Source organism: Nylanderia fulva, unplaced genomic scaffold (assembly GCF_048542155.1).
Source record: "Nylanderia fulva isolate GAGA-0341 unplaced genomic scaffold, ASM4854215v1 Scaffold74, whole genome shotgun sequence".
NCBI lineage: Eukaryota > Metazoa > Arthropoda > Insecta > Hymenoptera > Formicidae > Nylanderia > Nylanderia fulva.
Window position 1 is genome coordinate 305,152 of NW_028190851.1, and position 24,462 is coordinate 329,613.

The following is a 24,462-nucleotide window of genomic DNA, read 5'->3' on the forward strand; positions in this document are numbered from 1 at the left end:
GAAATACATATATTTTAATACTGAGTGGGGATAATAATAATCCATCAATAGAAAGAGGGAATAGAAAATAATTAGAACGAGAATAAACTATAGAATAATAGAAATAGATGACATCCACCAAAAGAAATAGGAAATTAATAATTCCAAGTATCAAATAACTGATGTCATTAGCGTCTAAATGACGTCATTAAACGTCAAAATGACAAAATGACGTCATCCTGACGTTTATAATGACGTCAGGGAGTCGATTGTGTAACTTTTTCTAAAGTAAAAATGTAAAAAGTGAAAATTTTCTTCCAATCACACATCGATTTTATTTTAAAATCAATAATTAGCGGAAATTTTTCATTTTTCACGGTTTCACTTTAGAAAAAGTTACACAATCGACCCCCAGGTTGCTACTTAATAGAAAATAACCATCGATAGAAAAAGCAAAAATAATATTCCAATAATACGAGTGTGTTCAGAAATCCTATTCCATCTGTAGGCTAAAATAATGTTAGATCAAAATCAGGACAAAGAAATAAATATAAAAGAAATTTTTTTATATAAATAATAATTCGAAAATCGAAATTTAACATTTAATTATTAATTGATTAATCAGAATAGAGAAATCCTTGCTCCTATTCTTCCAATCTCTGAACACAACCGAAGTGGAAGTTTTTCAGCCATTTCTTCCAGTGTTCAATCTAGTGTCTTTTTTTAATTCGGTTGGTACGAATTACAATTTCTTCTTGTTGTCCTCGCACACGCACACACAAAAGCGGATTTCGCTCATGTATATGCTCTTGTTATGTTGTTTCATACAATTATTCGGAGCCCTGTGAAACCTTTATGTCGCAACATTCTGCTCTTCTCGCAAATACAGAGGGTACAGAATATTTTACGTGCGTGAGCGAGTATACGCGAGTCTATTTTTCACACTTTTCCTCGCGTATCTCTTTATGATCTTTCGCGTAAACATAACCTATTGATTCAACTTTTACGCAACGTATTAAAATCGCAGCAAGCGATGTAAATCGGTTTCTTCGGAACGGAATAATAATAATTAGGAACCGAAAAAATTCATTCTCCGAGCATCAGCTGTATTTTGACAGAAACTGTTAATTATGATTTTGATCATACTACTTATATAAATAAAATGTACGTATATATATATATATATATATATATATAAATTAAAAATCTATAATATATATATATGTTAGGTTAAATTTTTCAATAATAAAAATTTATAATCTTATTTAATATATAATTTAATAATTATATATATGCCTATTTTTTTATAATATATTTTTGCATATAAAATACAATTTATTTTATACACTTTCGTGTCTGCATTTACGTGTCTACAGATATTATTTGATATTTTAATTATGATAATTTGTTTCGTTGAGCTACTTTAAAAAATGTCATTTACCAGTGGGTTGTGTTCTTACAAAGAATGCATGTCCGATGAGATGATCACAACCAGTAGCTTTCAAGATAAGAAATTTGAAGAATGCATAATAAAGAAGGAGGATAATATCGAAGAGAGTCTAGTAAGATCTTCAATTCTGTTAATAATTCTACTCTTAAATCGATATCCTTGAAGTTTCTACACTTTGCAGGTTGTAGGAGAAGAGATAGTTGTGGATACAAATGGATATTTACCAAACAAACTTAAGACAAATACAACTATGTATTTCGAAGAGAATCTGGAAACTTATGACAAAGTGGCTGCGGATTACAAGGACTCTATAGACGGAGTCTCTGTTCCATTGACAGAGAGTTTGATTGATGATAAATGGACTTGCGAGACCATGTCTGAATCTTGGAGGGTACATATTTAGGAATTACTTTTGATTCACTTTTAAACCAAATTGAAATTTCCCTTGTTTTAGCTTTGTAGTAATATATTTATCTTAATCTTATATATATGTGTATATATATATATATATATATATATATATGTATATATATATATATATATATTTATGTATATATATATATATATATATATTTATTTTATATTTCAAGATTTTTTTATATTTTATATTATATATTTTATATTATATTAAGGAAAAGATTATAATTATATATTTTATATTATATATTTCATATAATTTAATATATATTAAACATGTATATTATTATATAAAAATATAATATATACAATACAACATATATATATATATATTTTATGTATATGACTATATATAGTTTATAGTAATATAATATATGATAGAATAAAATATTTACATAACTGAATATAATGCACAGGAACTCGAGATGGAGCAGCAAGAGAGCGATGAGGAAACAATCGCCACTTTTGTCACCGCAGCAGGGACACAATTAGCTCTCTACGCTGTGGAAGATTCAGATGAGATATTTGCCGTATCTGTTTACAATGAATCTGGCGAACCTCCGAATGATTTCCAATTTCTCATGAAGTAAGTAGACTTATTCCGCTTTTAATTCGAAAAATTAATCCATGGAAATCCAGTTGTTTAAATTAAAAAGATTAATTTCATATATTTTTTACTCGGCTTCTTTGTTCTTGTCTTCATAAATTAATTGTAAAAAAAATTACAAAATAAAATTATAAATAAAATCACAAAATAAATAAATAAAGTAGAAATTACAAAATGAAAATATACTTGCAGAGCAGATGTGGAGCGACTGATAGGCGAAGGAGCCGTGCGAACGGTGAAGAAACCGTCGCAGATGAAGAAACGACTAATAACTACTCAACCACCAGTGTTTTATCGCAAAGGAAACTTTGAGGAAGTTTATGAGCAAGCGAACGACAATATTTTCACTCACGACACGTCGATCAACAGTGACGAAAAGAACGTCGTGCAGGAGGAAGATTATGAAATAATTCACACTTATAAAAGTCAGAACTATAATGACTCTGGCAAGATCAATTCAATGTCCAGTGATAAGCACATCACTGATGAGCAGTCAGATATCACGTATTTCATGATGGACAATAATTCCGTAAATATTGGTAAAAATCGATGCAAATTCTTCTATATATACATTATTTTGATCACACTAATTTATATTAATTCTTATTATTTTTTTATATAACAAAATATATATTATAAAGTTTATATGTAATTTTTACAGTATAATATATATAATATTTATAACTGTTATATATTATATATTTTTCCTATATAAATATATATATATAATATTCTATAATATATATTTCTATAAAATATATATATATATATATATATAATGTAGAAATAATATATATATGATGTAAACTATAAAATAATTAATAAAATATAATGATATAAAATATTATATATATAATATAAAATTTTAATATATCATAGAAATACTTAAAATATATAATTCTATATAATAAAATTTATTTCTATTATACTTTTTTTAATATTCTGTTATTTTTTATTTTAACAAAAGATTTTAATTTTAACAAAATTTAATTTAACAAAAAATTATTGTAAAAATTAATATAAAAGTTAAAAAATATTTTTGTAGCTGAGCAATCGGATGAGAATCAGGAGAACGGCGAATTCGAAAATGAATTGGTAGAACGTTCGACGGTCCAATACATTCTTTTGGAGGACGATCATCAATCTGACTCGGAACTGACGTTCGACGATATTCAGACGACGTTGCGGAACCTGAAGACCTCTCGCGAAAGGGCGTTAGAGAAGGGCAACGATCCGAAGTCCAAGCTGCGGGATGACGAGTCGTCCTCGAGCTTCTCGCGGAACCTCCACGATTCCTCGACGAGCATCGAGCCGTCGAACGAGGACCTGGACGAGTTGGATCTGTATATGTCGCCGATCCGCAACCGCGTCACGGAGGACGATCGGCAGCGGTTGATCGACACGTTGACCGACTCGCCGCCGCCGTCGACGACCCCGACGATGATGGCGGCGAGCACCTCGCAACTCAAGGTCAAACGATCACGGAAGCAGCAACTGATCTCCGTCAACCGGGACGACGGAGAGATCATCATCCAGCCGGCGTCGATGCTGAGCGAGGAGGAGCTGGACGACAAGAAGCGCGGTAAACGGCGACGTCGTCTATCGTCGACGCAGATGCACGTTGCAATATCGCCCAACTCGAAGAGGATCAAACGAAAGAAGCGGCGAGAGGTAAACGCATCGTTATAAAGAGTGTCCCATTTTAAAGGACCTCACACTTAAATATGAGAAACTCTGCGTGTCGAATCGAAAAATGTGATTTGACCTTGACAATCGTTTGAAAGTCACCGTCAATTTCTTGTATGGAATCACTTATTTTTTATTGCATATTCTTGTAGCTTATCTTAAGAGCTTTCCAAAACCCTATATAATAGTGTTTTTAAGTACTTTTTGAGTTATAAAGGTTTGAAGTTAACCTTCCCCCCCCCCCCTTTTTTTTTTTTTTTTTTTTTTTTTTAACTTTGTTTAGAGTCCCCAGTTTCTCGCCAAAGAGACTTTAATCCTTCCTTTATTCTATGATATACCTTTCATATTTTTTTTTTTCAACTTAACTTATAAATACATCATATATAGCGTCATTGGTGGGTTCGAGCCTGCGTTCCGCCGTACTAGTCGTTCGAGCTTCGGCGACGCAGCGCGCACAACCACCGACGACTTACAATTTTTCTTAATCCTACCACCGGGGTCTGGGTGAACTCAGAACCTGCGTTCCACCTATTCTTCGCCTCAGGCGAGTTTCGGTGACGCAGCGTGCACGGCCACTCACCGCCTCTTAATATTTAATTATTAATAATATGATATAATTTAATATTATTTAAAAATTTTTTTATTTATATAAAATGTAAAATTATATCTCGTAAAATATTCAGTTTTTGGTAATCTTATCTTAATACTTTTTTGCGCGGAATAATGAGACCAATAGGACACTCTCTGTATATGAATAAGGACTATCTAGTCTTCCAACATCTATATTTTTGCAATCTTTGGGTCTGTCGGATTAGTCTAATTTGATTTTCATAGCTGCAAATTATTCTGGTACTTTTCAATAATTGCACGTATTATCCAAAAATCGCAAAAATTAGACGTTGAAGCTAGGAGAGTCAAAATCTTGAAGAAAAATATACACATATTTTTAAATAATTGTGAGTAATTACAATTCTCATTTTCTTGCTCGACAGGTGGAGGTGATCGACTTGGACGTCGACGAAGAAGAGAGGCAGCCGAAGAGCAACGTGGTGGAGATCACCTTGGACGACAGCAAGGACAAGTATTCCAGTGACAAGGAGAACGAGATTATCATGGTGAGAGATTCGGATTCCGACAATAGGGACGATGAGGATGACGACGATGACAACGACGATGACGACGATGAGCGATCCAGCGACGATCTGGCGAAGCTCAACGGCGTTATGCGGTGCGAGCATTGCTCCAGGAACTTTCGGCAGCGACGCACCTTCGACGCGCACCTTAGAATCTGTCAGAAATCGCCGGCGAATGCGCTGAGGTTCGTCGAGAGGAAGGACAAAGAGAAAGGTCAGAAGGTCAGAAAGCAGTACGCCTGCAAGATCTGCCAGGAGAAGTTCGACGAGGTCATGGCCTTAGCACGTCATGTTCGCATAACGCATCATCCGAGGAAAAAGCAAAGGTTGTTGAAGATTTTAGCTTGGTAGCAGTCATTTTTTGTTCATTGCATGAAATCAATTTTTTTGTGAAATTAATTTTCAATATATGTGTGAATAAATATGAATTTAGAACTTGTGATGTGGTGTGTTCTGTCTTACTTTTTTTCTAATAAAAAATTCATGAATATATTTTGCTCATTAAGGTTCTTTTTTGCGACAGGACCCAGGAGAAATCCTGGAGCTCGCAGGAAGCAACTTCGGAGGAGAAGGAGGAATTGAACGACGATGACACGTCGAAAAGCGAGCTGGACATGCTGACCAGAGTGAAGAGAAGACGAAGACGAAAGGGCAATTCCTCGTGGGAAACGAAGAAGTTGAATTGCGGGGACTGCAACCGGTGGTTCCCAAGTTTAGCTTTGCTGAACGCTCATAGTTTGCAACACGGAACTAAAAAGTCCGGTGTGTATTTAAATTGGGTCCCAGGTAGCAGACTGACGTCATTAAGCGTCAAATTGACGTCATTTTAATGTTGAATAACGTCATGATGTTTAATGACGTCATTTGACATCGATGACGTCATTTTGACGTTTAATGACGTTGGTCTGTTACATGGATAGTTAATTTGTTAATAAATTTTAAAGCTCCTGGATCCTCATCGCAGTCATGTTAAATTGTAACGTCAGAGGCAAGAAAGCACACCCTGAAAATTCTTAGATGCCATTTTTAAGTGAAAAAAAACTTCTTTTTTTTGTAACAATCAATCAACCGTAAAACAATCGTGATATCAGAACTGACTGTCATGCAGAATGACTGGGCTTCATATTACAGTCATTTTACAGCTGTTGATTAGAAAGGGAAAAGGGATAGTTTTTGAGGTATTGATTATAAAGGGAAAAATGATAGTTTTTGAAGTGTTTTAAGATTGTGCTACATTATCGCAACTCAGGTAGCAGACTGACGTCATTAAACGTCAAAATAACGTCATTTTAACGTCGAATGACGTCATTTTTACGTTCATTTTAACGTCGAATGACGTCATTTTTACGTTTAATGACGTCAGTTTGCTACTTGGGAAGTAACAAATTGAAAATGACGTCATTTTTACGTCTGATGACGTCATTTTGACATTTAATGACGTTATTAAACATTTAAATGACGTATACTTGCTACCTGGAATTTATAAAGTGCTGTTTCATCGAAATATCTTTTTATTTTGAAATAGTATATAAAAATTTTTAGGATGTGCTTTCTCGCCTCTAACGACAATCTAACATAGCTGCGGTTAGGAGCCTTAATATCGAACAGAGGAGAAATAATCTTAATCCCATTGTTACTTGTAGAGCAACTGCGCAGATGCCACGTCTGCAAGAAGTTAATCAAGTCTAGAATGCAGTTTCTGCAGCATCTGAAACTGCACAGCGACACCCAGAGGATGCTGCGACGGAGGCTACGCACTCGGCCGAGTACGACTCCTCGGAAACGAGGTCGACCCCGGAAGTTGTGATCTTTCTTTCGTCGTGCAAATGACAAAACATAATATTGTACAATGTTGCATAATATAATATATTGTACAGTATTGTAAAATATACAATATTGTATAAAATTGTATTTTGTACAATATACAATATTATATATTATATAATATTGTGTAATAATATTATACAATATTATAAAATATTATTTTATACAATATTTTACGATGTTATATAATATAATATTACAATGTTGTAACAATATTGTACTCGTACCACCGCTCGGAGCTTTTTGACTTGTATTTTATTTTTCTTTTTTTTTCTTTTACACGATTTTCAAATCGGATATCATTTTCGGACGATGTTGTAGGGTAGCTGCATTAATTTTCGGATGTAAATAGCAAGTCACGTTTCATATATCCTTTTTGTTGTCGTCTTTTGTGTCGTCCAGGATCGAGAAAAATCTTACACTTTGTCCAAAATTTAAAGAAATTTAAGTTTTTTTTTTTAGCAAACTTTTTATAAAAATTACGGAAATTTCGACATTCGAAAATCACTTGTCGAAATAATTATATTGTTAATGCACTCTTGAACAAAAGTTCTGACACGTGTTCGTAAAATGAGAATAATTCGGTATTTTAAAAGCTTTTCTAATTGTTTTGAGAAATTTCATGATCTCGTTGATCCCCGATCGGCATTTGGCGGCTCCGGTGGATTTTTGTAAATAAAAAGTAGATTACAAACTTTATCAGCAATCTTCTCTCTAATTTGTACATATATTAATTACATTAAGAGAGATCACGCTGGTAATAATGTCATGTATAGACATTGTTACATTATTCATTGTATACATTATTCATTGTATTTGTCCCTATTATTTTGTCGAACAATAAAGTCATTAAAAAAAAAACTAGACTTATTTGTAGGTCTATTCTTGTCATGTGCTATTTTTTTGTGTAAAAAGTAAAAAGCGTTTATCTTTAGAATTAATCTAAATTATTTTGTGCACTTTTTCGGTAATTATTATTAATATAATATTAAAAGTAATGTAAAGACAAAAATTTTTATTTTACATATATTCAGAAAATTGGAGGTAAAAGAATGGAAAACCATATTAACATAAACGTAAAATTGTATTCGGGATCTAAAATCAAGAAAACAAAGATTACAAAAAATACAAGGAACTTTATTTATATAGCCTCTATTTCATAAAGAATATTTATTAAGGATTTATAATAAAAATTAATTTAGAAATATTTACATATGTAGATACCATCTTATTTTCTCAAGGAAGCGCAAGAAAGTTATTTTATATACAATTTTGCTTTGTGCCAAGCTAATCTGTCTTCGTAAAACCGGATGACAATTTGAGGACAGTTTACATTGGCTTCCTTGGCAGATACCATGTCTACCACATCCACTCCTTTCCTGTGTAAAGGAAATGCATTCTTGTAAATATAATATAAAATATATTATATATTAAAAATATATTAAAATAGTATATTTTTGTTGCAGTGTATATTTCATATCTATATCTATCGTAATAAATTGTATATTATTAGACAAGCAAGTAATCCACACAATAGCATCGTACTCACCATTGCATCAAATACATTAGCTCTCCATTGTCATCAGCTGAACCAAGGATTTTGTCCGCTTCTAATCCTCTTGTGAATCCATTTGTTCTGTCATTCAGTTTACTTTGTTCATCAATCTCAATTATGTTATTTTTATTATTCATCTCATCAAGATCGTCAATATATTCTTCTTTGTAAACTTTATCCAAATAACAAAATGTCTCAATATTCTCACTGTGTGACATAAAAATAATTAATAATTATTAATACATAATTACATATTAAATAAATAATTTTATATTTTTTCTCTTATTTCTCAATTTTTATTTCTATTTACACAGTTATTGAAAATGACTCAGAATGATATGATGACCCAAAATATTTATTTTAAACTAATAAATAATACCTTATTTAGGAATTTTTCACACACGTTTAGCTCTTATTATTATCTATATTAAAAATAATTAAGATCACTGCTACAGATAAATTACAAAAATCCTAAAAATATTTTTTTTATTCTAAATAAAATTTGAGAAAATACTTTAAATACAAAAAATTCTAAATATTTTTTTATTTGTTGATAGATTTAGAATTCAACAAATTAACAAAATTTATTGAAATATATTTGTTGTGTTGTAAATTTATAAAAGTTTTGTTAACACATTTCAAAATACATACAGAAAAATTATATATTTGAAAAGAGATGTATATACATTTTCTAAATAAATATGTAATTAAATTTTAAGTTACCTTCTTTACATATTACAATGAAAAAGCTACTAAAAAGTAGATATGTTCATCCTTTGATACAATATTATTTTTATCATTTCTCATGAAAGATATATGACATTAATGGCAAAAATTAAAAAGAGAAACGCGTATAAATTTTATTCTTCGAAATATCGTAAATCGTCATTAGAATTATTCATTGAAATTTATATCTAAAGTATAAATAAACTGGAGCAACTCCGATTATCAGAGTCAGATTTGTGGAAGAGGATGCGAAGAGGTTAGTGAGCTAAAAACATTTCTCGTCAGATATTTGGTGATAAAAGAATGTATAATGTCCCTAAATATTTCTAGGGACATTGGAAATAGCCTGCGGCCACTAGGGACTTATTACGGTTCTTGGATAAGATTCATCAGATTTCGACAAATAAAATCGTAAATAATTTAGTAAATTCTCTTACTTATCAATTATGTAATTTTTTTAGAATAAAATCGTGAAGAGTGAACAATTTCACCATTAAAATAAAAAATTATATAATTAATATTCTGAATTAATTTAACAGTTTAAATTATTAATTAACAATTGATTTATAATATATTAATAATTCTTTTTAATTAGTTACTTTTTATTAATAATTGATAATTTCTTTTATTAATAAATAATTTTATTTTTAAATTAGTGATTAATTTATAATTGTTTTTAATTAATTATTGATTAAAAATTAATAGTTTTTGTAATAAATAATTTTATTATATTTAAATAATTTATTATTAAAATTATATTTTTATTTTCAATTTTAGCGCGTATTTGAGTCATATACTTAACTTTTGTAAATAAAAGATAAACGTATTTCTTTGTATAATTATTTTTAAAAAATAATAATAAAATGTAAAAAATAATTTTTTAGATATAAACTTGTCTTTTTTTATTACTTTATAAAGAATTTCTTAAAATGTACGTGCATAACAAATATCGCAGAGCAATTGTTTATCGAAAATACAAAGTGAGCCATTTTAATTAACGCACATATTAATATCTCGCATAGTAAGTAAGATGGAAAAAAATGTTTTGAACTAAAGTTTTTTGACTATGAGGGGGACATAAAATGGTGTCATTGATTTGACCTTGTATAATTATTTAAAGGTCATGTAAAGATCACGTGAAGGTCAATTTCATAAATAGAACTTATTGCTATTTTTCATTACATATTCTTGTAGCTTATCTCAATAGCTTTCAAAAATCCTATAATAAAGTGTTTTTTCATGAAGTTTTTTCAAGTTATAAAGGTTTGAAGTTTACAATTTTTTGGCATAAAATGTAAAATATCTTGTAAAATAATCAATTTTCGGTAATCATACCTTAATACATTTTTGCACGGAATAATGAGATCAATCAATTGGTGTAAAGAAAATTACGTACATCTTTTTTAAGGCAACTATGTGTTTTTTTTATACTAATTGATTGGTCTCATTATTCCGTGCACAAAAGTATTAAGGTATAATTATCAAAAACTGAATATTTTATAAGATATTTTACATTTTATACCAAAAAATTGTAAACTTTAAATCTTCATAACTTGAAAAGTATTTCATGAAAAACATTTTATTATAGAATTTTGGAAAGCTCTTTAGATAAGCTATAAGAATGTGTAATGAAAAATAGCAGGTTCCATTTAAGAAATTGAAGGTGACCTTCACGTGATCTTTAAACGATTATACAAGGTCTAATCAATAACACCATTTTATATCCCCCTTATAGTCAAAAAACTTTTGTTCGAAACATTTTTTTTCAACTTGTTTACTATACGAGATATTTATGTGCGTTGATTAAAATGGCTCACCCTGTATAAATAACACACCGTACCCTATGACTGTACCAGAAGTTTCTATCATGTGTGTGTGTGTGTGTGTGTGTATTTGTATGTGTAAATAATAATAGGCAGCACAGATACATAATATCTTAGAGCAGTGATTGCCTAATCTAGAAGAAACTATTATAACTTTTAAATTTTATAAATATTTTTTTTTTTATTTAAAATTTTTTACTGTTATATAATCTTGTACTGTATAATTTTTAATAAAAAATATGTTTATGCATATTTTTATTATTAGTTTAACCTTAATGATTTTGGTGTTCCGCAAATTTTTCTTATATCAAGTATAACTGCAAAATGGTTGAGAACTACTGTCTTAGAGGTTAAAATTTCAATACGTTATATCTCTGTTTCGTAATACACGTACAGCAAAAATAAAGACACTTTTATTATATAATTGAGACCCAAGCTATCGATTAAACCTATTAAGAACTCAATTAGTTCGTGCGTTATTGAGATATCCGATAATCTAATTGTAAAATTTATTTGTAAAAGTGATCGCAATTTGTTTTGTTGCAGATATATATATATTATATATACTTACCTAATCGAACTGCAATTTTTTTCTTTAAATATTCCCAATTTTGGTACAGCATCAGGTTTGAGAGATGCACGATAATAACTATCTTTTGTTGGAACACAAGAAAAGGAGCTTGCATCAAAGTGTGTAGAACATACTCTAATTGATGAATGTCTATGGTTTTTTGTTTTATGTACATTGCATACTTTAAGCCATTCTTTTCGAATAACAGGATTTTTTGGAAGTCTAAAAAAAAATATATATATATGTATATATATATATATATATATACTTATATGTTTATATTTTTTTCATTAAATACAACACTAAGCATACTTAACCTAAAATGACAATAATGAAAATGATTTTAGCTAAAATTCAAGATTTATTTACTTTTTCTCAAAACCTTTCAATTTTTATATGAAATAATTTAAAAATAAATTATAGTTCAGCAAAATTTAACTATATTAATTAATGAAACATTCTGTATATAAATATAAATATATATATGTAAAGCATTTATGTTTATAATATCATAAATTCAAAATAATTTAAATTTAGTTATATACGCTGTTAAGAATTGAAATTTAAGACAAGCTTTATTAATAAATAATAAATATAATTAAAACAATATATAAAATTAAATTCTTATCTAAGTTGAAATTTTAATATAAGATTAATATATATACACTTATTTTAGATATGATTTATGTAAACGTTAATCAGTTTTATTTCGGTTTAACTGTTTATAGAATATATATAATACTTACGTATGAAAAGAAACTTTACTCTTCTTTTTCCAGTGTGCACCACACAAATTGCATTCCATATTGTTCAAAAAATTAAATATAACAATGACACTGTGTATATGTTTTAACAAATTTATAATCGAACACCGAACACATGTACCCTACGTGAACATGTACAAAACTGTCAGCCATCTCCAATAAATTTCCATATAGTCACAGTTGAGCTATAATCAGTTACGATAGTATAGTTGGAACCTTTGATGTTCGTGTCCCTCAGTCACCTGACCATACGCCATGTTTTTGGTGATATAAAAGCGCGTTATTCAAAGATATAGAATACAAAAAAAATGATTTAATAATTTTTTAAGTACTCTATGATATTAAATGTTATATGTACTCTATGATATTAAATCGTCATTTATAAATGTAACATTAGAAATTGTCTTAAATCTTTAAAAAATCTTAACATATGGTAATAATAAATAAAATTCCTGGATTTCGTCCAAATGTTTTTACACATAACATAAGAAAATCCTATTGTGGCTTCAAAATTATTTTTTGAAAAAATACAAATCTTTATTAATTTATCCAAAACAAGAAACGCAGATTAGATACACGCGTCATATGTGGGTGCAGCCATATTTTTGATGGTACTTTTCCTCAGAAAAGTCTCCAGGGACGAAGGTCTCCAGAAAAATTTTCAGGGACAAAGGTCCCCAGAAAAGTTTCCAGGTCGCCAGAAAAGTTCCTAGAAACGAAGCTGGCAAAAAAGTTCCTAGGGACGAAGCTTGTCAGAAAAACTCCTAGAAAACGAGGGTTTGCAGAAAAGTTTTCTAAAAACAAGGGCTGCACAAAAGTTCCTAGGAACGAGGGCGACGGAAAGTTTCTAGGGACAAGGGCGGCGGAAAAGTTCCTAAAAAAAAGAGCGCTAAAAGTTCCTAGAAAAAATAATTTTTAGTAAAACGACTCTGGATGTAAAAATAGGAAGAAATAGCAGCAAAAATAACTAAAAATAAAAATCTCTAGATCAAAAAATTTTGGGAATAAAAATTATCCAGCTTTTTCCCGGTTACATCTAAGGGCTCCAAGAAATCTAGAGACTCTCTAATAAAAATTGAAAAATGACACGGTAAAGTTAGGTCGGCAGCGCCATTTTTCAGCAAAAACCGGGGAAGCCATAGCTAATATAATACAACTGTGAACACCATCACATGACACATTAACCTAATCTAACCTAGAAACACAGTTGTCTGTTCTGTACAGAAAGATTGTACTTCAAAATTTCTGAAATAACTGGTTGTTCTACGCCACATTGTAATAAATAACTCTTCGAAAAAGGGTCATATAATAAAAATCTTTCGTCGTAATCCCGAGCAAAGAGCAAAATAGGCTACAAATTAGGACCATACTTTAGAAATTAAATTTCGCGCCATGGCTACTCTCAGTTTTTGTTGAAAAATGGCGGCACCAATCAAAATTGTATTTCTTGTTTCACGACTCTTATATTAGAGAATCTCTACAAGAAATCCAGCCATTTCTCCATCTATCATTTTGATAATCTATGGCTCGGCGGTCCGGTCGGAGCCATATTGATTTTTTGCGAGGATGATTACGAAGACGGGTGGTGGTGCGCGGGCCGTCGCTCTTACGTGAAGCGCGCGCGAGGATGCACTCCTGCCTGGCCCGCCTGCGGCCACCGTGCGCACGCTGTCAACCTGTCGACAAGGCTCCGTGACAACGCGACGCGAAGTGGGCTGGTGCTGGTGGGTGAGCGACGAGAGAGAAAGAGAGAGAGAGAGAGAGAAAGAGCGAGAGCCTGAAGAAGAGCGCGCGGTCTGGAGCCGCGATGATGCCGTCGACGCAGCTCCGGCGCCTACTTCGCCGCGACATTTCCATGGAAACGTAGACGACGCGCGCGGCCGAGCAAGTGAGCGAGCGAGTCCGTCCGTCAGTTCCCCGTCCGCCGTCGTCGCGCGCGCGCGCCCGCGTGATGCTGCGCGCGCGCGATTAGGTTAATCGCGTCTCCCCCAAGAGAGCTCCCCGGGATCTCACGTCGACGACGGCGCCCGATCGTCGCTCTCGCTCCGGTGAGATTCTCCCCTCCCAATTATTCTCCCTCTCCGTCGCGCTTTTATGTTGTCAATTCTATTGTATCTTTTGGGCGGGCCTGGAATTCTAGCTTTCTCTGTCTCTTTTGTTTCTTGCTCGGCTCTCTCCCGCCACGTGCAGGAGTTACTCCGAAACTGGACCTCGTGCTAAATTAAATGAATAGTTATATTAGTGATTAGGACGAAATTAAGTTTAAATTGTTCCATTGATCATCAATGTTGTTAAATTTTGTTTTATATATTTTATATAAGTAATTTAATATTACTATATACAATATATGGTGTTATAAAATTTTATATTATTTTATATATATTTAAAATTTAATATGTAGCATTTTTTAAAACTTTATTTTAAATGTATTATTACATACGAAATTTAATATTATATACGATTTTTAAATTTTATTTTATATATGTTACATATGAAATTTAATACTATTGTATATAATGTTAAATTTTATTTTGTTTCATCAACACATCTGCTCTTTCAATTTTTTTATTGGATTCTTACATTGATTGTTAATTAATTATACATATATTTATATAAAAAGTGTTTCAACTAGAATAGACTTATTGGTAAAAATCTTGAATTAAAATCAAATTTAAGTTACAACAGTATTGCTAATACTAAACTTTCCGATAACAAAAGTTATTCACTATCTTTATCACTAATGGAATGTGGAGTGAAGAAATATTAATTTTCAACCTGTAGTGTGACGCAACAAATGTTACATAGATAAATCTATACAGCTCTTTGTAATATACAATAGCTTTTATTAACTCGATACTGTATTTGTTGGAAGTTGGAAGCTAGACTAACAAGAATCTGTTGGTGCACTTTCAGCGATTGGATCAGCAAACTTGGCCAGAATTTGGAAGAAGTACAGTTTTGTTTCTTTGGAAGAGACGAGCGTGAAGTGGTGTTAAGTGCTCGCATGACATTGCCATCCTTAGATTTTGTACAATGAGCAGTTGGACAGAGAGGATGCATCGACGCGCTGCCACATTAGGAAATGTTGTAACCAGCTGCGGACATCCTTCCTCAGTACCGCCATATCCAAGGAGGCTGGAAAAGTTAGTTACACTTTCTGCTTGGCAATAATATATTCATCATTTGTTGCATCTTAATCAATTTTTTATCTTCTTTGCAAGATGTATATATTTTTTAAATTAATTTTTTTTGTCCAGATATATTTTTTACATTATTGTCTCTTCGAAGTTAAGTAAACGCCTTGTTTTCTTCTTTCTGCAGAGTCAAATTTGGAGTACCTTTGGACGAAGTGTGCAAGAATGATATTCCTGGTCCCTTATTGGTAAAAATCAAATTTTGTTACATGATACATTTTACAAAACAATTGCAAGCTATAATAATAACTTTCTTTCTCATTTTAGGTTCTCATATTGAAATTGAACAAGGAAGCCCCGCTCAGAAAGGATGTTTTCCGGGCGCCCGGTCACCAGGGTAACATGAAGAAGCTGGTACACTTTCTGCAAACTGGACACCTCGTTAACATGGACAATTTCAGCGTTTACACGATAGCCAGCGTGCTGAAGAAGTTTTTGCGCAAGATACCTGGCGGAGTGTTCGGAAAGGAGGGCGAGCAGCAGCTGTTCACCGTAATCCAGCTAGATAGCATAGAACAACAACGGGACCAGATACACAGGTAACGCAAAACTCGCGTTTCCGAGCGACCCTGATGAAACAAAGTTGCGTTTGACCGAGAGAACTTTGGCTCCCGCAGATTAATCACCTCCATGCCGATCTACACGCAACGATTGCTAGTGTTGCTGTTCGGGACGTTCAGGGTAGTAGCGGTAAATAGCGAGCGAGCTCACACGGGGATGACCAGTGAGGCCCTGGGGGTGTCTGTGGCACCCTCGTTCTTTCAGAGCTGCGTCAGCGACGGCAAGACTGCGAAGATGGAGGATGTTCTCAGGTTTAAGGTAAACCCCTGAGATCCATTTTTTACTCCACATTGGAAGAGAAGAGGTAGACTCTGAACTAGTGCAGCCGATTCATCTGAAATGATGCCTTTATATTTGTTTTACCTTCCAATTGTCTCTTCATCTTAATTTGTTAATTTTATTAGTAGTTTTTAATTGATTGAGCATTGAAATATCATGTTACTTCAGTTTAATTTCAATTATGATATGGAAAAACAAGATTTAAGGTTCCTGGGTCCTTGCCGCAGTAATGTTAGATTGTGATGTCAGAGGCGTTGAAAATTCTTAGGTGCCATTTTTAAATGACTTTAGCCATCTGAAGTGCTTTTTTTATCTCGAAATGGCATCTAAGAATTTTTAGCGTGTGTGTTTTCTTGCCTCTGACGTCACAATTTCAACATTGTCGATGAGGAGCCAGGAGGAGCCTTGAATTATATATTTTTAAATTTTTTTTACAAATGTACAGATATTTTTTCTTTTAAGTTAAGGAAGATCGTCAAGGTTTCTTCTAATAGTAGCCAATTGATTTTTCAGATTGCCACTCGCGTCACCAAGTTCATGATAGACAATTTTGGCGTCTCGAATCTATTCGGAAGGGACAATTATGAATTTTACGCGCGGATAACCGGCCGAATATTGAAGGTGGAGGAAGACTGGATCTTTAGTTTTAGATATCCACCGGATACTCTCGTGTCAAGTAAGTTTCTACACACGATTAATTAAATCGCGCGAATAAATATAATACTGAAGTCGATTTTAATTTGCAATAAATTTTAGGACAATTATCGCTGGAGGCGGAAAAGACATGGTTGCAATACGAATGCGAAAGATGGGGACTAAAGTTTAATTTGGAATGTAAGTAGACCTTTTCTTTGAACAAAATTACCCAGGTAGCAAATTGACGTCATTAAACGTCAAAATGACGTGATTTTGACGTTTAATGACGTCAGTTTGACGTTTAATGGCATCAGTTTGTTATTTGGGTAATTTATTTTGACATATAATGTGAAAAAAGAGCGTATGCATTTTTTCTTCAAGGTATTCAATATGATCTTGAGTATCACTCATTGTTAGAGTACACTAATATCGCACTAATCGCTGATTCATGCGCTAGGTATGTCGCATCAGGAGGAATCGCAGTCGACCCCGGCGTTGATTCACATGCCGGAGACCGTGAATCTCACATCGTCCCTGGGCATGATCCCGGAGAACACCTTACTCGAGAGTTACACGCGTCTCTCGGTTAGTTTAGAGGAGAACGGCCTGTTCCAGGTATTTATATCGTCTACGTAATAACAGAGCGCAAAGGAAACTAGTTGCTCTTTCCATAAATTCGAAACGACACAACAGATTTGACACTCTTTACAGGCGCCCAGTCGTTCGTCGAGTAACGGCAGTCATCATTCTAGACGAGCGGCCGCGGGCATGACCTTGGACGAGTTGCGCGCGGTGAATCGCTACGCCGAGAGCACGAAGAGTCTCAGCTACCTGCCGCAGGTGAGAGACGAACGGACTGACTTGATGAGAGACCTCTGCTCTGAGCTGAGCTTGTCGAACTGTAAGGATTAATTGACGCAGGTTCACGAGAGACAGGCCGCGCGAATGCGAACCAGATCTGAATGGTTCCTCACCCCAGTGGGGGAAAGACTGGTGGCGACAGATAGCGATCCCACGGCGATACACGTCCTACGCGGTTCTAATCGCTCTTCCTCCGGCAACATTGGTAAGGCTCTATCTTTCTAGCCTACTCTCTCTCGTTTTTAAGTATAGGCTTTATTATAATCTTTATGGCTCTAGCTTATAACTATATAGGCTCCAATTATCTAAATAGCGAACAGACGATATTAGACGCTAAAATGACGTTACTTTGATGTTTAATGGCGTTAAAATGACGTCATTGATGTCAAAATGACGTCATTAATGGCAAATGACATCATTTAATGACATTAGTTTGCCCCATCTGGGAAGATTAGAAATTAAATTTACTTCCCAAATAGCAAATTGACGTCATTAAACGTTAAAATGACGTCATCGACGTGAAAATGTCACTTTGACGTTTAATGACAACAGTTTGCTACCTGGAAAGATTAGAAATTAAATATACTTCCCAATTGGGTACTTAACCCAAGGAGAACAAAAGGTCAAAATGATGTCAATTTGACGTCAAAATGACATCATTTTGACACTATCGTGACTTTTTGTTCTCCTTGGGAAGTAGCAAATTGATATCATTAAACATCAAAATAACGTCAATTTGACGTCTAATGACATCATCGATGTCAAAATGACGTATGCTTGCTATCTGGACTCTGTTAGCCTATCCTTCTAGCCTCTGCAAGATCTTCAAGATCTTTCCTCGACTCTATCAATAAAAATTTCTCGATTGAATTTAGCCACGGGTCTGAGCGCCAGCGCGGAGTCTGTGAAGCGGCCAAGTCTGCGGAGGAACTCGTCCAGGGAGAAGCAACGCCTGCACCGCAGCTCGTCCCGTCGCAACAAGGAAAACGGCGCGAAGGGAGGTGGCGTTCGATCAGCAGCAGCGGCGGCAGCGGCGGACGTATCGCGTTCCCTGGAGGCGATCAAGACCGTGAAGATCGTGCGAGTGACAGTGACGGCGGATCAGCAGTCTCCCCAGCAGCAGCAGCAGGCGGCCGAGAAGATGCTGGACAACAGCTACAACGAGATCATCGAGGAGCAGGCGACGCGAGTGCCGTCGCGCACCGGCGCCGACGGCGTCATCGGGCCACAGGATTGCACCGAGATGGACGTAAAGACGTTCCACGTCACTTTGACATACAAGCCGCGGATATAGATCTTCTCTTAATCCTTTTTTAAATTTTAATACTATCTCAAATTTTTAAGCGTTGTTTTGTTCAAAAGTTATAGGTAATTTTTTGTATTTTTTTAAATCTTGAAATGCTCAGGAATTAAATTCGAACATTGTCTTCTTAATGTAAAGGATTCCATATCAAATACTTAGGATTTTAGCTTTCAGTGAAATTGACTGTTTTTTTTCATATACTGTTGTTCTTATGTCCTGCTGAACCAAAGATGTAATAGCCTTAAAGATACCCAAGTAGCAAACTGACGTCATTCGACGTCAAAATGACATATGCTTGCTATCTGGGTAAATATTGGATAGTTACTGAGTTACAGCCAATCAAAAAATCACAGAATCCGAGTTTTTCGTATTTGACTGTAACTATCTATTACCCAGGTTGCAAGCATACGTCATTTTGACGTAGAATGACGTCATTAGACATCAAAATGACATCATCATGTAATAAACTCAAATTTAAGCTAAATATCTATGTAACAAACTGACGTCGAAATAATGTCATTAAACGTCAAAATGACATTATTATGAGGTTTAATGACGTTAGTTTGTTACTTGAGACATTTTTTGTTCAGCAGATAATAAGCTACAACATATGAGAAAACCAATTCCTATGTATTTGCTGTGGAATTCTTTACGTATGTTATTAATATACAGGGTGTTTCCTAAAAAGTGAGAAGTATTGGAATGGAGGATTCAAACCACAAAAATAAGAGAAAAAGTTTATATAAACATATGTCCGCGCGCGATATGACCTTGTTTTCAAGTTATAGCTTGTTTTATTTTTCAACAGAATTAAGATAATTATAGTTACAGGAAGTGCTCAAAATGACTACTTCTAACTTGAATACAGGCTTTAACATGTCTCATCATAGATTGTCTGACTTTAAAAAATTCCATCTTCAACACGTTGACGAAGTAACATATAGATGTTGTCAATAGGTATTTTGTAAACAATGGATTTTAGATGCCCCTACAAGTAATAATCGAGTAGATTCAGGTCTGGAGAGTGAGCTGGTCAGGACCAGCACGGCCTATCCATCTACCAGGAAACCGTTCATCCAAATAAACAAAACAAGCTATAACTTGAAAACAAGGTCATATTGGACATATGTTTATATGAACTTTTTATCTTATTTTTGTGTCCTGAATCCTCCATTGCAATACTTTTTAGGAAACACCCTGTATACAGAGATTATCTAATTTATTATTGCCATTTATCGTAATTGAAATGCTCTTGTTTCTTTAGAAGGATAGTCGTGAATTTTTTATTGTTTCGATGACGATGTCCCAATTTCGGGACGAACGATATTGCGTTACATCTCGTTTTTATTTCGATTTTATTATCCGTTAAACTTACTCCCTAATAGACACTATCTATCGTGGCATTCCAAACGCATTTACTCTTGTCCCGCGATACTTTTTTAACTCGTCTTTCTCTTTTCTACTCGCTCGCATACTCGATAATTTTATTCATTTAATCAAGACATCCCTCGTTTTATACGAAAATCATATCACACACATACACATACACATTCACACACCACATAACACACATCATTTATGTATTTATTCCAAGCTAATATTAGAGGTACGACTTAAATACTCGAAATCTTTTCCCATCGATCACCTTTGTGTGACTAATGTATACCGGGTGTTCCACGAAATATCCGATAAATTTTATGATTTTACAAATTTTTCGTTTAGATTTTGGGGTCGATATCCTTTAATAAAAATTCACAGCGCGAGCCACTGATTTGCGAATAATTATTATTAAATAATTAAATAAAAAAAAATATATATATATAATAATTAAATGATTAATTAATTTATTATTATTATTATTAAATTAATAATTAAGCATTAAAAAGACGCATACATATAGATAAGAAAAGATCTTATAATTTATTTATAATTTTAAATAGATAATTCGTAAATATTTATAAATATTTAATTTAGTTAGAAATTGCGATAAAATTGATTATCAAAAGCGATCTCATCAAGTTTAATGACTTTGAAATATGTAATCAAGGTCATGGCTCTGTAAGTCACGTGTTCGAGAGATTTGAGTCATCGTTAATTTTTCTTTTTTGCAAAGTTATAATTGTTCTAAACAAAATTAATCATATATAGAATAATCATAATAGAATCATAATAGAATAATTCTGCATACATTTTTAATTTTTTCAGAGCAACTTCTATTTCATATCACCTGAAGATGAAAGAAAAATGTAATAATATTCAATAATTTTCTCTTTAGCCATAATTCAAGGTCACTGAAGGAGCGAGATCGCCTCTAATATTTATTTTTATCCAAATCGAAAAGAGGTGGCTCTTTTACGTAATTTTCCTCCAAATACTCATAAATATAAAATTTGTCGGATATTTCACGGAATGCTCTGTAAAATGGAATTCGATATAGGTCGTGTAATAAGTATTCACTCGAGAATTCTCTCGATGCGACGTGCCAGTCGCTAGCTATATGAATGCATCCTCACGGTTGTTACATGCCAAATTAGTTAATATAATGTTAAGACGTAATGTATTTATAAGCCGTCGATTGTAACGACATCGTACTGTCGCGTTTATGTTAGGCAAAATCGTTAAAAATAAGACTACACAGGATGATTCGACGGAAACAAGGACGCTTTCCGATTTCTTTCTCGAGGTCGACAAACACAGAAAAATTTACGGAATACAATTAAAAGAAAGATCATTAATATATTTTAAGGACTATTAATATATTATTAATAATATATTAATATATTATATTTATATATTATTATACAATATATTAATATTATATAAAATTTATTGTATATTATATATTAATATATATATATATATATATATATATATATATATATATATATATAAAGAACTATTAAACATATATCGCAGTTCATATCAAGATGAATTCAATGACCTTAATGACTTTGAAGCAAAGAAAGAATTAAACTAGGAAATTTTTAAAGCATATATGAAGCTATTTTAATAGATTTGATATCGAAAATGTTTAGATTCTCACACAAAATTGTATATACATTTTTTTCTGATTTTCTCGAATCTAAGAAAGATAATCTAGGGTTCCTTTTCTAGCGACTCGTCCTGGAATACGTAAAGGCTATATATTGTAAGATATTATTCGATATTATTCTGATCTAGAGCGCGAAAACAAGAGATACTAATCTCGAGTATCTTTTTCAATAAAAAGGAAAAAATACACAAGATAATGACGTAACACACATAACGATATGCTACACAACGAAAGTGTTCCGTAAATAAAAGTAAATATGTAGAATAATCGACGGAGCTCGCGGCGCGTTTTTTCCAGGTTTGATTAAACCGATCAGTCCTAAAAAGGAAGAATAAGTAGTTCACGGGAGTAATATTGCGCAAAAAAGAAAAGTGTTGCGAGAAAGAGATACATTTTTTTTCTATCCAAAGTCTCGCAACTGGAGAACTTACTTCCAAACCGTCTTGACTACGTGTTCGCCAATAATTAATAAGAACAATTAAACATTACGTGCTATAGAGCCAAATTTTACAACAAGCGCATTTCTAATTTTTACAGAGAGATAAGATGATAGAAGATGGTTTGGGGATAAGCCATTCGAGGATAATTTCCTTTTCGCGAAGGCCACTTTAATCGTAAATTAATATATATATATATATATATGACTAAATAAGCGCATGTAAATATTTAATACCAAAAATGTAAAGTTCTTATTATATATATTGAACGTAATATATAAATTATATATATATATATGTATATGTATATGTATATATATATATATATATATATATAAATATAAACGTGAAAGTATGTGTGTGCGAAAATCGTGTTGAATGTCATCGTATCGAGCCGATCGTCTCGACGTCATTGCGAGAGCGCGAGGAGGAGGAGCCAGGAGCTTCAAGTGGTGAGCAGAGGGAAGAAGATGCAGGCCCAGACGAGAAGGCATGCGACCAGGAACAGCATAAGTCTTGAACGAAAATTGTCCCAGCCGATCAACAGCACCCTTGGCTGCGTGCGTCTTTCCGTCCTGGAGACCTAAAACGCCGAGTTTTCCTTCGATATACACATCTCTGTATCATACATACATATATATATATATATATATATATTATTACTGTAATATATTAATATATTAATATATATATATATATATATATATATATATATATATGTACATATTAATATATAAATATATTAATATTTTACAGTAATATATTACAATTAATATAATATGCACTATATTATATAATATATAATACACAATATATTACATATTATGTAATATGTAATATATTATATATTATAATATATTATACATTATATTATATATTATATAATATGTAATATATATTATATATATATATATATATATATATAATATATTACATATTACATATTTATAATATATTGTGTATTCTATATTATATAATATATTGCATATTATATTGTAATATATTATTGTAAAATATTAATATATTTATATATTAATATATTACAGTAATAATATATTAATATATTATTATATTAGTATATTATTTATAATATATAATATATATTATATTACTTAATAAATTATATATATGTGTATATATGTGTATATAAAGGAAAGAAAGAAAAAGTGGAGGGAAATGAGAGTCACATTGTCATCCGGTAGCTCCTCCTCCTCCTGCTCGTTGCCATCGTTGTCGTCGTCATCGTCGTCGTCGTTGTCGTTGTTCTTGCCATTCCGCAGCCTCGGATGCTGTCGCATCGGGTGCGTCTCCCGATCTCGCGCGCTCGACGACGTTGCCGTCGAACGGCGACTTCCGGTCGTTGATCCGGGCCGCTCCTCGTTCTCGATAACAATTACGTCGTCCGCCGCGAATTCGTCAGGATCGTTACCATGCGGTTGTTCCGCGAGATACATAAATACATGCTCGATTGCGTGCGCAGTCATATTTTTTCTTGTATACTAACGACAATTTCAGGTACTGTAAGGGAGAAGAGAGAACTTATTTGGCTTCCCAAGTAGCAAAATGACGTCATTTTCACGTCAAATACACGCAACATCCTATAC

At 32.8% G+C, this 24,462-nt stretch overlaps 3 protein-coding genes across 10 annotated transcripts; 2 read left to right on the forward strand and 1 right to left on the reverse strand.

The window, feature by feature from the left end:
• The first annotated feature begins 723 nt into the window (after positions 1–723).
• Positions 724–7,962, forward strand: LOC114944995 (uncharacterized). Of its 4 annotated transcripts, none has more exons than XM_029321066.2 (9): positions 724–1,143; positions 1,356–1,541; positions 1,611–1,820; positions 2,263–2,432; positions 2,646–2,992; positions 3,499–4,124; positions 5,132–5,598; positions 5,796–6,034; positions 6,916–7,962. In XM_029321066.2, the coding sequence occupies exons 2-9, from the start codon at positions 1,410–1,412 to the stop codon at positions 7,077–7,079; spliced, it is 2,355 nt and encodes a 784-aa protein (XP_029176899.1). In that variant the 5' UTR covers positions 724–1,143; positions 1,356–1,409; the 3' UTR covers positions 7,080–7,962. The 4 variants fall into 4 exon arrangements, with proteins under 4 accessions (XP_029176899.1, XP_029176900.1, XP_029176901.1 ...); XM_029321067.2 differs by having other exon boundaries at positions 1,424–1,541; XM_029321068.2 differs by having other exon boundaries at positions 1,444–1,541.
• A 250-nt stretch (positions 7,963–8,212) lies between these two features.
• On the reverse strand, positions 8,213–12,695 carry LOC114944963 (uncharacterized). Its single transcript, XM_085488900.1, has 4 exons — positions 12,518–12,695; positions 11,772–11,993; positions 8,646–8,858; positions 8,213–8,475 (listed from the first exon to the last, which is right to left on the reverse strand). The coding sequence occupies exons 1-4, from the start codon at positions 12,574–12,576 to the stop codon at positions 8,352–8,354; spliced, it is 618 nt and encodes a 205-aa protein (XP_085345026.1). The 5' UTR covers positions 12,577–12,695; the 3' UTR covers positions 8,213–8,351.
• Positions 12,696–14,069: 1,374 nt separating this feature from the next.
• Positions 14,070–22,140, forward strand: LOC114944961 (Rho GTPase activating protein at 71E). 5 transcript variants are annotated; one of them, XM_029321027.2, is made up of 11 exons: positions 14,070–14,423; positions 15,449–15,678; positions 15,857–15,917; positions 15,997–16,268; positions 16,347–16,548; positions 17,083–17,245; positions 17,326–17,403; positions 17,663–17,820; positions 17,917–18,045; positions 18,127–18,271; positions 18,942–22,140. In XM_029321027.2, exons 2-11 carry the CDS (start codon positions 15,569–15,571, stop codon positions 19,358–19,360), a joined length of 1,737 nt encoding a protein of 578 aa, XP_029176860.1. In that variant the 5' UTR covers positions 14,070–14,423; positions 15,449–15,568; the 3' UTR covers positions 19,361–22,140. The 5 variants fall into 5 exon arrangements, with proteins under 5 accessions (XP_029176860.1, XP_029176864.1, XP_029176862.1 ...); XM_029321031.2 differs by having other exon boundaries at positions 14,070–14,263; XM_029321029.2 differs by having other exon boundaries at positions 14,070–14,259.
• Positions 22,141–24,462: the final 2,322 nt, after the last annotated feature.